The 13,117-nt window shown below is 37.9% G+C and overlaps 1 protein-coding gene across 4 annotated transcripts in view; it reads right to left on the bottom strand.

The window, feature by feature from the left end:
• Positions 1-1,055: 1,055 nt before the first annotated feature.
• The window catches only part of slc4a10a (solute carrier family 4 member 10a), a 58,538-nt gene continuing 46,476 nt past the window's right edge, over positions 1,056-13,117 (bottom strand). For 2 of the 4 annotated variants that reach the window (XM_081358179.1, XM_081358181.1), the window contains 11 exons: positions 12,891-13,052; positions 11,193-11,306; positions 10,920-11,081; positions 10,575-10,826; positions 10,393-10,461; positions 9,566-9,739; positions 9,356-9,478; positions 9,158-9,222; positions 7,886-7,996; positions 2,545-2,622; positions 1,057-1,263 (listed from right to left, as the gene is read on the bottom strand). In XM_081358179.1, coding sequence (XP_081214305.1) covers positions 1,182-1,263; positions 2,545-2,622; positions 7,886-7,996; positions 9,158-9,222; positions 9,356-9,478; positions 9,566-9,739; positions 10,393-10,461; positions 10,575-10,826; positions 10,920-11,081; positions 11,193-11,306; positions 12,891-13,052 — 1,392 coding nt within the window. In that variant the 3' untranslated portion in view covers positions 1,057-1,181. Of the gene's footprint in view, positions 1,264-2,544; positions 2,623-7,885; positions 7,997-9,157; positions 9,223-9,355; positions 9,479-9,565; positions 9,740-10,392; positions 10,462-10,574; positions 10,827-10,919; positions 11,082-11,192; positions 11,307-12,890; positions 13,053-13,117 lie in introns of all 4 variants that reach the window. The other 2 variants (XM_081358180.1, XM_081358182.1) reach the window with 2 other exon arrangements.

The raw sequence follows: 13,117 nt of genomic DNA, 5'->3' as shown, positions 1-13,117 counted from the left end.
CACCAACAAAAATAGTGTGAGAAACACACCAGGCTATATGATGATATACAAAAAATACAAATTTAATTACCTTATTATTAAAATACATTATTAGGATTTTACCACGTCTGCCTCGTTTTGAACCAGGAAAAACCCTGTAAAGTGTACCCTGGGGGCTAAGCCCCCCCTTTCTTCTAATTCTAGTGACGTCCCTGCTCCACTCATTGACAATCACACATTGACGTGATTGGTTACAAGGTAGTTTGTGACATCAGAAACACCAGCAATGGTGTTGACTTATGAATTTGCACATGGTTTGTCTTAAAGCATATTAAAAACACCACATCTAACATCAGCTAACATGCTATTTCTAGCCTCTCTGAAAATCACCTACCCTACCTTAATATGTGTGTTAGACTTAATGTGCAGCGACTCGAAAGCAACGTATAAGCACGTTCCTAGCATGTTTTTTCATGTTGCTAGCAAGTTTATCATGTTGTTAACATGTCTTAAGCATTATTTTGCTAGCATGTTCATGGATTAGCATGTTGCTAGCATGAATTAGCATGTTACTAGCATGTCTTACCAATTGCTATGTTTTAACACATTGCTAGTATGTTTTAGTATAATGCTAGCATATTTTAGCACATTGCTAACATGTTTTTACATGCTGCTAGCATGAATGAGCACGTTGTTACAGACATCCCACCTCTCCCGGAAGTTCCAGGAGTCTCCCACATATTGATAAGCTCCCTGACGCCCGCAATTTATTTTTGCTGACATGTACTAAGCTAGTTGCTAGGCTTTGCTAGTGGTAGATATGGTAATGAAGCTAAAATACTCTATTAGAGTTATTACGGTATATAAAAGTTTTGACCACCTCAATGTAAGTCTATGTCCATTTAACGTCCATTTAAAGTCCAATCCGAAAAGATATACTGTAGCAACCCGAGTTGTAGCTTTAAAGCTCTAGGAGGATATACTGACAAAATTGTGTCTTAGAAGAAGCGGCTTAAATATAGAATTTCAGTATGTTATCTCCGTCATGTCAACATAAATACAAACCATTACAAAAACACACTTTAGTGTCAGTTTATTTGCAGTTACATTTATTCTGATGAAAATTTCTCACAGTTGTAACGATATGTTCATTTGAATGAATAATTTAACAAACAACAGTGGCTGTTTTCAGGAAGAAATGCTTATTTTACAGTGGAATCAACAGAACTTTGTCCTGCCGACATGTGCATGACGGATGTGCGTGTCGTAGTTTCGTCAACCAACCTAAAAAATGGCAAAACATTGTAATAACACTGACAGTAACATGAAAACATTAATTTCCCCCCACTCTATACATATTTAAATCTATCCACACATTAAATAACTTTTGTTATTTAAAATGATACACATTGACAAAATACAGAATCACATGTACATGTGTTGATTAATGTTAGATTCGTCTCTGGTTTGTACATGGTATAATGCCCCTCTTATTAAAAGGAAAATTATTGCATTTCTTGTATGATTTTTGTATTATCGGCAGTAATAGTATAATTCGTTCGTTCGAGCGATGAGGTCTCTTTTCTCGGTTTGTAAATGAGTCTTGTAGAGGAGTCAGATGCCCTGTCACTCAGAAACATTGTGAAAACAACACTATACAGTTATATTATTTGCAACGTTTTAACAAAATATATGTTTACTATTATTTGCATGGTTGAGTGCTACACAAAATGAGAAAGCTTCGTAATAACAGTTTTCAAAAATAAAATAAAAAACAGTCAGAACAACCAGTGAATTTATGAATATGGATGTGTTTCATATCAAGAAGTTCAAGAGAAAATTTTAAAACGAGCACGGAGCACTCGGACTGTACGTTTGTGTTTTTAGGGAAATATTACAATAAAATTCACAAAATGGGAAAACGTCATAAAAGTACTTAAAAAAATATTGGTCACTGTTCGTAAGTAGCAAATGTTAACATCAAGTATCTTATTTAGTGGTGTGGAGAACATTTTGACGTAATCGCACAGACATTGAAAAAGCTGACAGAACTGCATTGGCATCTTTCGTCAGAAATTGCTTCTTCCTGTTATGATATTTGAACTATGCCCACAAATGAATATTTATCATTTATGCATAATAAAAAAAGAATGCATTTTATACAATAAACATATTCAGGCTATAAGACAAGGATTTCAATAGGAACTACAGTCAAAAAAAATATAAAACATACAAAATACACTCTACCTGGTTGAAAACAAAAGTAACCTATTATAGTTTTTACATTTCTATAGGTGAAACAACAATTGGACCGTTAAAGACAACCCAACAATCCTCCTTGTGGGCGGCATCTCCACACACACACACACACACCCACACCCCCACCCACCCACACACACACACACACACACACACACACACACACACACCCACACACAAATAAAAAATATGTAAATATAACAAGGTGCCTTAGCACATACTGGCACACACAGACCTGCAGAACAGAAGCATTTAGTGGTGCTTGTAGTGTGGCACGATACTGTGTTTTGAAATACAAGAACTCACAAACTCGTCTCTCTATCCAAATCTGTCTCCTTTTCTTCATCACCTCGCTTATGTCCAATGGCACCCACAACTTTTGAGCTGAAGAATAATAGAGAAAGATTTACATCACTATGAGAAAAAAAAATGTATAGTCGAAAAGCTGACGAGAAACAGCGAGTCACGAGTTTGTTCTTGGAGCAAAAGAATACGCACAGTTCCCTTTCGAAGTGGAAGTCAACACTGAATCTTGGATTGACGCTACAGGGAACGCAATCAGTGTGACCGGTGTCTGAAACACGTGTGTGTACACCAAGCGGCAACCTTCCGGTCTCTCTCTTCAACACGGAAGTGACTTAAACTGCAATTCATCGACTGTCCGCTAGAGACAGGCTCCAAAAGAGAGTCAATCCCATAGACCCCCATGTTAATATGCCCTTTACAGCAGAAAGTTTTGGTCTATATAGCTAATTTTGCCCTTCATGACAACTGTGAGGGGGGTGATTTTTTTATAACTCGTTCGTTTACATTATCTTAAGCCTTAAAGTTCTGCATAATTAAGGGCGTGGCCACTTGAGTGACAGGTGGATTGCCGCTGCTGTCACTACTAGGCGTTTGTCTGCTGTCTGTTAAGGCTGATTTATAGTTCTGCGTCGGACCTACGCCGGAGCCTCTACGCTATAGACTACGCATTGGTTTTCATTTATACTTCTGTAAATACAATCTTCTCAGTCCTCCGAAGATCCCGAAAAAAATGTTCGTTGGTGCTTCAGTGACTACTTCGCTCAGAGAACCTGTCAATCACAGCTGTCAATTATGACGTTACACCACCGCATCACGTAACTAACTAAAAACCAACTTATTTTTGAAACAGACACTTGAACTTACATCAGCGTGATAAAAACGACAGCAAATGAAAGAAACCACCTTTGGAAAAAAGATATTTGAAGTGTAATTTAATTGTTTAGCTGGTCTCACGTCCCGTTGAATAACACAGGGAGGCGGGGCTTATGACCTATACTAGGACCAGTCACAGGGGGGCGATCGAGACGTTTTGGCTTCACTTTTCAAGGCTTGTGCGGCACGCTTGGTTGGCGCGCAATTACACATACAGAAGGAGCATGTGAAACCCGAGGGAGGGGTTCTAGTAGACCAATCACAGCGATTGCATCCGCGTAGAATTGACGCGTTGTTACATTTTTGGAGAGGTGCACGTCAGGGTACGCCGAAGGGTACGCACGCTACACACAGCCTACGACGTAGCTACGGCGTGAGTTCGACGCATTAGTATAAATTGGGCTTTAGCCGCCATGTTACCTCAGCTCATCACGTCACGTCACGGACTGTCGTCAGCCAATGAAATTGTCGTGTGTACACACGTGCTTCAGACACAGGTCATGCTGATGAAGACACAGTGACTCAATCCCCTTCTTACCTTCGTAACTGAGACGTTTTATGTGAGTGCCTTCCAGTGTTATTTTTGTATCATTGAGATACTATCATAGTCTTATTAAGATTTTGAATTAGATTTTATGTTTATATTTTCCATTTTGATTTGAATTTCAGTAATTTTTTTGTTTTGTCAAGTTAAAAAAAAGAGTAGTTTTTAAAAAATGTATTTCAATTTTTGTCGGGTTTTTTTTAGTACATCAATTTAAACTAAATTAAAATGCGAATTTATGGTCTTAATTTTAGTTTTAGTTACAATTATAATAATAACCCTGGCTCCTTTATCATTAAAAGTTAAAGTTACATTATTATGATTTATTAGTGCTGTCAAATGATCAAAATAATTAATTATTGTACTAAATATATCATATTAGAATTATTTAATTATAACTATTTATTATTTTTAAATATGTAGCATTTTTTTAAAGTAAATATCAATTAATATTAAACACTTCTTTTATAATTCATCTGTTGAAGCATTTTTTGCTTTTGGAAAGAAAAATAGAAGTATAATTATCGTGTTGATGACTCTCGTAATGGAGTGTGCATATCTATAAACACTCAAGACTTTTTGTTGAACATCCTACAACAGTTTGATTTATAAATAAATAATATTGTATATACAGAATTTACTGAGAAACATTATTGAGTTCTACCAGGGACTGAATATTCAAATTCACACAGGACAGAATGAAACAGAGGTCAAATTAAATATCAGACTTAAAAACAAAAATAGAGCATTAAATACATTTCGTTAACTGTATGCGTTAACTTTGACAGTCATTATTTTACATGACTATCTGATCCCAGTGAGTTGACCTATCTGAAATCATGCTTTTCCATGCATTTAACATTCTCAACATATACACACAAACATGCACACAGAGGCTAAAATGCCCAGGAAAAAAGAGCTTGAATCCCTCATGATGCCCGTGTTTTTACAAAGATGCCCTTTGTAAAGCCTGGAATTATTTAATTATCATTATTACACGGCTCTGTGGAATACTTGATTCTGATTGGTCAATAGCCCCATCCAGCAGTAAGTTATTCCTCGATAATAACCGCTCAAAGCAGATAACGCAGGCTCATCCGGGTTACTGAAGTCAGCAGTGCTATACGCCTGCTAGGAACGGTTTTTCTTCTTGGAACTTTTGTATTTGGTGAGGTAATAAAGTATTAAAACTCAGTCGAATCAATATTTTGTGTACAGTTATTTAATTATACCATCCAGTATCGTGGACTCGCTCTCTCTCTTGTTTCATACAAACACAGCCATTTCCATTTTGTGACTACTGTTTTGTACACTGTTGGATTATGAGATACAAACAGGTACGATTTTAAAACAGTTTAATCTGAAATCAATATACACTCACCTAAAGGATTATTAGGAACACCATACTAATACTGTGTTTGACCCCCTTTCGCCTTCAGAACTGCCTTAATTCTATGTGGCATTGATTCAACAAGGTGCTGAAAGCATTCTTTAGAAATGTTGGCCCATATTGATAGGATAGCATCTTGCAGTTGGAGATTTGTGGGATGCACATCCAGGGCACGAAGCTCCCGTTCCACCACATCCCAAAGATGCTCTATTGGGTTGACATCTGGTGACTGTGGGGGCCATTTTAGTACAGTGAACTCATTGTCATGTTCAAGAAACCAATTTGAAACGATTCGAGCTTTGTGACATGGTGCATTATCCTGCTGGAAGTAGCCATCAGAGGATGGGTACATGGTGGTCATAAAGGGATGGACATGGTCAGAAACAATGCTCAGGTAGGCCGTGGCATTTAAACATTGCCCAATTGGCACTAAGGGGCCTAAAGTGTGCCAAGAAAACATCCCCCATACCATTACACCACCACCACCAGCCTGCACAGTGGTAACAAGGCATGATGGATCCATGTTCTCATTCTGTTTACGCCAAATTATGACTCTACCATCTGAATGTCTCAACAGAAATCAAGACTCATCAGACCAGGCAACATTTTTCCAGTCTTCAACTGTCCAATTTTGGTGAGCTCGTTCATGTAGCCTCTTTTTCCTATTTGTAGTGGAGATGAGTGGTACCCGGTGGGGTCTTCTGCTGTTGTAGCCCATCCGCCTCAAGGTTGTGCGTGTTGTGGCTTCACAAATACTTTGCTGCATACCTTGGTTGTAACGAGTTGTTATTTCAGTCAAAGTTGCTCTTCTATCAGCTTGAATCAGTCGGCCCATTCTCCTCTGACCTCTAGCATCAACAAGGCATTTTCGCCCACAGGACTGCCGCATACTGGATGTTTTTCCCTTTTCACACCATTCTTTGTAAACCCTAGAAATGGTTGTGCGTGAAAATCCCAATAACTGAGCAGATTGTGAAATACTCAGATCGGCCCGTCTGGCACCAACAACCATGCCACGCTCAAAATTGCTTAAATCACCTTTCTTTCCCATTCTGACATTCAGTTTGGAGTTCAGGAGATTGTCTTGACCAGGACCACACCCCTAAATTCATTGAAGCAACTGCCATGTGATTGGTTGATTAGATAATTGCATTAATGAGAAATTGAACAGGTGTTCCTAATAATCCTTTAGGTGAGTGTATCTTATCCCCATAATTTTTTAGTTGGTGAAATGCTGAGTAATAAGTGATATGAATGACTGTATACCATATTAATGGTACTGACTAACTCCGTCTAGTTTGAACTTGCTGCTGCTCTCCGCGGAAGCTTTGCGTTTAAAGACCTAATAAAATATTTCAACTCAGATCAATATTTCGTGTCTAATTATTTACTTATGTGGCAAGTACCCGTGTAATAAGCGGGATAATGTACATCCAGCCGGTGGTTCTCTCAAAATACCCCCCTTCAGGCTGATCAAGACGATATAGCCTCCTCATCACCCTCTCGGGGATTATTTTGAGAGAACCACCGGCTGGATGTACATTATCCCTTACTTAACCTCTAAGAAGGAAGACACAATGTTTTTCAAAAAAAACGAGAAAAGGTTTGAACATTTAGGAAACAGGAACCATCATACCCACAGCACTAGTGTATATACAGTGATCATGCACAGACGGGTTGGGTTGTGTCTTACCTTTGGAAATCAGCATCTGAGACATTAGGAGAGGGAGCTTATGAGTGACAGGGATGAAAAATTCAGTCATGATATGAGCCTGATATTCACACTTCCATTTTTAAGAGAACATCATGTTTGAGGAGTTCACTGAACAGATATATTGCTAGATTGCTAATTCCATTTTTTTGAGGGGCTCAGACATGACCAAACTCTGCTCTGAGAATGAAAATGTTTCTAATTTGATCTTTATCAAAGTTTTTAAAGGGGTCATGAATTGAGAAATCAAATTTTCCTTGATCTTTTGACATAAGAGGTCATTGTACTATTAAAAAATCCTGTACGTTTCATAACTTAAAACTTCCTCATTAGTCCAAAATTATTTTTTCTTTTATTGAAACCAAGCTCGCAAAACAACTCGTTTCAGATTTTGTCACAGTATGGTGTAATAGTGCGATGACACACCGCCTCTACAGAAGAAGATCAACGCCTACTTCTTCATCATTGCCTCTTTAGCCCCGCCCACCAATTCACACGTCATGTAGTAGTAAATACGAGATAGACGCAAACACAGGATTACTCTAGCAACAAAATGATAGTGTGATGACCTCAAAGACCATTAAAAAATGCAGTTCATGACCCCTTTAAAAGTAGGATTTCAGTTCAATGTTCCAAAAGGGGAAATAAAAGCGTGCCGCTACTGAATCGAGAAACTGAAAATGTCCCGTGGTAACAAAATACTGTGTATGTATTTTCATCTATCCTAATGCAATGTTTGCAGGTTTGCGGTGAGATTAAAGTGACATGTTTGAATATAGTTATGCATGCCAGGGGATGTTCTGAGGGAATATTAAATCCAAACCTTTTTGAGCTTTGATCTTTGTTGGCGCTGTCAGAGTTGAGGCCTTTCCAGACGTTTCCAAAAGACGTCTTTGTCATTTCATCTGTAATGTTGACCGTGGATGGATCATCCCTTAATGAATGCAAACACATTAGCATTTCTATTGACTATTTCTGTTATGTCATATTTTGAAAGAACATTTTGAAAGTTTGTCCTTCAAAAAGAGAGGAGGCCATCTAAACATTTTTACAGAAATGTTTGACTCCAGGCTGTTTCTACATGAAACATGTGAAATGAAATTATTATTCTTTTTTGACAGTATGCTTTGTATATTCCACTGAAAAAATGTTTCCTACTGTAAAAAATAAACCGTTCTGTTAAAAAGTTTTGTGTCTGTAAGATTTTTGAAAGAAGTCTCTTATGCTCACCAAGGCAGCATGTATTTGATTAGAAATACAGTAAAAACAGTAATATTGTGAAATGTCATTACAACTTAAATTACATGTTTCTATTTTCTATTTTAAAATGTAATTTATTACTTTAATGTATTTAATGCAAAAGTCATTACTACAGTTTTCAATGTCACATGATCCTTCAGAAATCATTCTTATATACTGTATCATTAGCCTGGCAAGCCAGACCTACATCAAGATATTAGGTCTGGAAACTCACCATAGTCACGGCTCAATCCGAGGGGCGGGATAAACGGCTGTCTTTCAAATTCCCTCTGCACGCAATAGGACAGCGCTTCAACCAACCAGAGCGTTTTCCCAACAGCGGAGCTAACGTTAGTTGATAGATTCAACTCTGGCCGGCAAAACGACGAACACATCTTCCTTTTTTTAAGAATGACTTAAGTGCCGTTCTTTGCTCTTTTCTCAAAGAAAAACTTAACTCCAAGTCCTCCAGAGTCGCGGCCAAAGCCGATTCGAAAGACCGTTGTTCTCCATCAGCAGCCGCCATTCTTTGTTTTCAAGTAGCAGCAGCAAGGTAACCGTCGCAACTCTGTCGTGTATGTTAAGACCGCCCCGCCTACTCTATACACAACGTGATTGGCCTGACCCAATCTGGGTTTTTGCAGCGAGAAGGTTTATTGAGAGTTGCTAGACGTACCTGGCTGCGAAATACATTTTGCTGCCGCTAGGGTGCGTCTAGATTTCTAGGCTACTGTATCATTTATTTTTTTAAAAATCTTAAGGACTAGATTTACGGATTAGATTATGTAGAAAAGGTAACAACAACAGGATACCAATTTTACAGTGTACAAACACTGTCAAAACAAATCCTACTTACTTATAATGCGCCTCTAGGGGCACTTGTACAATTCCTTCCTCCTCCATCAAGACACACTGACTCTCCTGAAAGTGAGAGAAAGAACATGTTGGTGATTTGTCCTTTTAAAACATTGCCTTCAGTTATTGGTCGTTGCCAGCCAATAGCGCCGTCGCAGGCTGCAACCACTAGCAGTGCGTTATGGGGGAGAGGTTGTACCTCTTGCTGTGCATCTTCCATTTTTTTCTTCTTGCTCTCTGGCATGAGGTCATCAAGCCAGCTGAGATCTCGCTTAGAGAAGAAAAAATCCAACAGCTTACGGATGAACACAAGGGCTAAGACCTGCAAGAAAACACACAGACATCATATGAGATCTTGATGATCATGCATGCAAACATACAGAAATATACACAAACACACACGTCTTACCATCATAGGAAAGACTATGGCGGCTCTGGAAGTTTTGATGACCCAGAGAAGCACCAGGCAGCTGAGCTGGATGATGGTGAACAAGTGAACTTTTCTCAGCGGGACGTGTCTCAGGTAGATAAAATCAGGCTGGTGTTTTGTCGGCATCCCAAACAGTCTCACGCGATCAAAAAACTGAACGACAAACATGAACACACCAACACAGTCAGAACTGTACAATATGACCCTGTATTTGGACACAATTTAGTCTTGTTAACTGAAGCTAAAACTAAAACAATTAAAAAAAAATTCGTTAATTGAAATGAGGCTGAAATAAAATATTAATTTTAGATGAAAAACTTAAACTTAAAAAAAAAAACTTTTACTTTTAGAACTAAAATGTAAAATAAATACAAGTAAACAAATACACAAATAATACCTAAATACAAATGAAAATAAAACAAAAACTAAATTAAGTAAAAAAAAAAAACTAATAAAAATGACAAAAGCACATGACAAAATTACAAAAAAATCCTTGAAATGAAAAATGAAAATGTAAAAATAAAAGCTAATTTAATATATGAATAAATATTATAATAGTATATAAATAGTATTAAAATAATACTGGGACTTCAATTCAGCTTTCACAATCAATAAAATATATTAAAACAGCTCTTTTAAACTGTATCATATTTCACAATCTTACAGTCTTTACTGTATTTTTTTTTCAAAGAGCATAAAGGACTTATATAAATAATACTTAAATAACATTGGGACACATAAGCCACACCTACAAATGTCAAAATGAACAACTGCTAGGCAGAATATATGACTAGTAATTGCAGTACTTGTATGCCCCTGAGAGACGACGCTCCCATATAGAGGAAAACTCCGTATAACACAGGCATCGGGATATGCTGAGGACAAAAACAAAATAATAACCATTAAAAGATCAAATCCAGCAAAAGTTTTCTTATTCATTGCAAGCAAGTTTGTGACTATCATCAGTTGATCAAAGAAGATCACTGACCTTCAGCACGGAGGTCATGAACACTGAGCTGCCCATGAGGACGAATATCATGAGGCCGGTGAAGCGCTGCTCTCTGATGCCCAAGAACTTGGGCTGTTCACCGGGTGCGGAGCATTCGGACTCCAATTTCAGGCTGTTCACGTGGCTGATTGACAGCACCGTCGCAGCCACGAACCACGGGAGGCCCATGAGAGAGCACACTCCCAGCATCACACCCACCACAAACAGGTCCAGATGATACCCACAGCCTTTCTGTGGATGCACATACACACAACGAAAGACATCTCAGCATGAGTACAAGATTCTTTGTTAACCAAAAAGGAGCATTGTGAAGCAGTAACAAACCTTCAGCTTGTGTTCCTTCCTATTAATAATAACGGCAGTGATTTGTTGGTCCATGAAGATGAGGATGGTGCACAACAGAGCTGGGATGAAGCTCACAATAGTGGTCCACCACGGGTTTGATCCCAGTGGACTGATGAACCAGCCACGGTCATCTCTGGTTGGCTGTAAGAGGTCATTATTCAATTACAGATTGATATTATGAGGATGTGGATTTATGTGAAAATCTACAAATGAAAATGACACAGTAGTGTAATACTCCTCTTAACGACTCACTTTAAACTCATTAGGAACCTGTAGTTTTGGAGAGGGGACCCCCAGAGCGTAGTCGGTCAGAACCATGGTCAGGATGGTGATGAAAACGGCAAAATCACTGATAACTGCCCTCACCTGTTGAGAAACACACAGAATTGGAATAAGTGCTAGAAACTGAACATGAAACTGTGAGCCTTGTCTCAGTTAAAGGGATAGTTCACTTTGAAATTAAATTTTGGTATGTTTTAGCTTACCTCAAGGGCATCCAAGATGTAGGTGTCTTTTTTTCCGCAGTAGTTTCAATTTGGATATTTTTAGGTCAAACCGTTCTTGTCTGTCAGTCGTATAATGCAGGTCTATGGTCACTGTCTCAAAGAACATGCACAGAGTCCAAATTAAAACAATTCCCCATCGTCCAAATTAAACAATTCCCCATCGTAAGTGCACATTGATGGCCTAAGACACGAAACGAGCGGTTTGTGTGAGAAAACGAACAGTATTTATATCGTTTATACCTCTTGTAACACAGCCACGTCCAAGTGATCTGAGGGCGCGAGCGCATCCTGGTGTGTGACGTGTGCGCAGACTGGTGCATAGATATATACACTAGATTCCGCCTTAAAGACATTCGTTCCAATGAACTGCCGTAGACAAGGCAACATCTAGTGTATATATCTATGCACCAGTCTGCGCACACGTCACACACCAGGATGCGCTCGCGCCCTCAGATCACTTGGACGTGGCTGTGTTACAAGAGGTATAAACGATATAAATACTGTTCGTTTTCTCACACAAACCACTCGTTTCGTGTCTTAGGCCATCAATGTGTACTTACGATGGGGAATTGTTTAATTTGGACGATGGGGAATTGTTTTAATTTGGACTCTGTGCATGCTCTTTGATACAGTGACCATAGACCTGCATTATACGACTGACAGACAAGAACGGTTTGACCTAAAAATATCAAAATTGAAACTACTGCGGAAAAAAAGACCAGGTACAATGAGTCTAAATATATAAATGCATTATATATATTATATTAATTATTATATTATATTATATTATATTATATTATATTATATTATATTATATTATATTATATTATATTATATTATATTATATTATATTATATTATATTATATTATATTATATTATGCAACACTTTATTTTGATGGTCCACTTTAGACATTCTACTAACTATAAGTAACTTTGCAACTACATGTCAACTACCCATCATTAAAGTATTAGTAGACTGTCTGCTTAGTATCTGCTAAAACTTTATTTTGATGCTCCCCCAACAGACATTCTACAAACTATAAGTAACTTTGTAACTACATGTCAACTTATTATATTAATCTGAACTGTAACACCTAACAGTCTACTATAGTCTACTAATACTCTAATGAGAGTTAGTTGACATGTAGTTGCAAAGTTACTTGTAGATAGTAGAATGTCTCAAGTGGACCATAGAAAGTGTGACCTTATTATATTTTAATATATATATATATATATATATATATATATATATATATATATATATATATATAATATTATATATATATATATTCTCACATATTTCGATTTTTTCACAGATAAATCCACATAAATCCACACACACATACTTCCACAGTTGTCTGTACTATTCTATACTGAAACACAAACACACACACACACACGCGCGCGCGCACACACACACACACACACAAACAAGCTTCTTGCCTTGGTGGGGAAGTAACGGCTTGTTTTGAATTCCTTGAGGAAAGAGGACATAACAACCGTAGAGAAGAAGAGAATGACAGACCAGAAGAGGACGTCAGGTATGTACGGACCATGATGGCCACAGGCGTTGCCCAGAAACTCACCCCTGTTCTCCACACAGCCCTGAGACACAACATAAAACACAATAATCACATCTGCTTCTGATGAAGAACACAGATAAACACAAC

Source organism: Scardinius erythrophthalmus (genome assembly GCF_964197995.2).
Source record: "Scardinius erythrophthalmus genome assembly, chromosome: 25".
Classification (NCBI taxonomy): domain Eukaryota; kingdom Metazoa; phylum Chordata; class Actinopteri; order Cypriniformes; family Leuciscidae; genus Scardinius; species Scardinius erythrophthalmus.
The sequence above is the reverse complement of the archived record's forward strand: the minus strand, read 5'-3'. Positions and strand labels throughout refer to the sequence as shown.